At 39.1% G+C, this 1,004-nt stretch overlaps 1 protein-coding gene across 1 annotated transcript in view; it reads right to left on the minus strand.

Moving 5' to 3' along the window:
* Positions 1 to 400, minus strand: part of LOC138059362 (uncharacterized) — an 18,296-nt gene extending 17,896 nt beyond the window's left edge. The window contains exon 1 of the mRNA XM_068904951.1: positions 286 to 400. Coding sequence (XP_068761052.1) covers positions 286 to 296 — 11 coding nt within the window. The 5' untranslated portion in view covers positions 297 to 400. The remainder of the gene's footprint in view (positions 1 to 285) is intronic.
* Between the last annotated feature and the right edge of the window lie 604 nt (positions 401 to 1,004).

Below are 1,004 nucleotides of genomic sequence, written 5' to 3' on the forward strand. Positions count from 1 at the left end.
TACTGAAATCAAAGCCTCTAACTTTCTAACGTACTCAACTGACGTGGATTCCTATCACAAACATTTCATGCCAAGATAAAATTGGTGGAAGTCGGTAACCCCCCCCCCCCCCCCCCCCCCCGCCCTCGCTCTTTCAGCAGGCTGTGTCAGGAAACATGAAATTCCCCAAAGCGTTTTGAAAGAATACACGGGTTTGTATCGAAATTGAGCTTGTGAATGCTGCTTTGTTATCCGTACTGATGCCAATGAATTTCATGGTTGTCTCAGGTACCCAATGCAACTTACCTAGAAGACATTTGAAAGAGATCCGCTCAATTAAAGTAGATGTTCACCACTAAGTAAAACTCCCAAGTCTAGAGTCTACTATATATACGTCTTTCAAAGAATACAGGGAGTAAATAATTTGATTAATTATCATGTGGTTTCTATAAACACTTGAAGTAATTGATGCTTAAAACAAAATGAACATGCAAATGATATCTAAATATGGAATGGCTAAGGGAAGTCATCGGGCATTAACAAGGAAATGTCTCGGTAGAATAGCTTAAACGGAATATTCTATTTTCTTTATGCTGGGGCGTTTTATTTTGCGAACCAAAGCGAACGTGAACTATTCCTTTTTAGGAAAAAAATTGCAATCAGCTGAATTGTCGAAATGCCGCAAGGAAACTATTCTGTTCCCGTATACCAGTCCTTGAGAGAAATGTATTCTAACTTACTGCATTCCAAGAGACCGGAAAGTTGATTAAACATACTTTATTAAAAGAAGGAAAGCGTTATTCTAAACCGGAAGACAACACCTTTCGATACCAGGAAAAAACATTTGCCCCGGCCTAAAGTGCCTATCGGTAATAGCACAAATAGCTATACTTTTTGGCGAAAATCGTTACTAAGTTGTTCGAGATCTTTCATGTGTGAAGACGGATCGATGACACTGCTTGTCTTTGCACTGGATGTCTGCTTATTAGTTCGGATACCATTGCAGATTTTTTTCAATTGCAGTT

The sequence above is a fragment of the Montipora capricornis genome, chromosome 8 (genome assembly GCF_036669925.1).
Source record: "Montipora capricornis isolate CH-2021 chromosome 8, ASM3666992v2, whole genome shotgun sequence".
NCBI classification, from domain to species: domain Eukaryota; kingdom Metazoa; phylum Cnidaria; class Anthozoa; order Scleractinia; family Acroporidae; genus Montipora; species Montipora capricornis.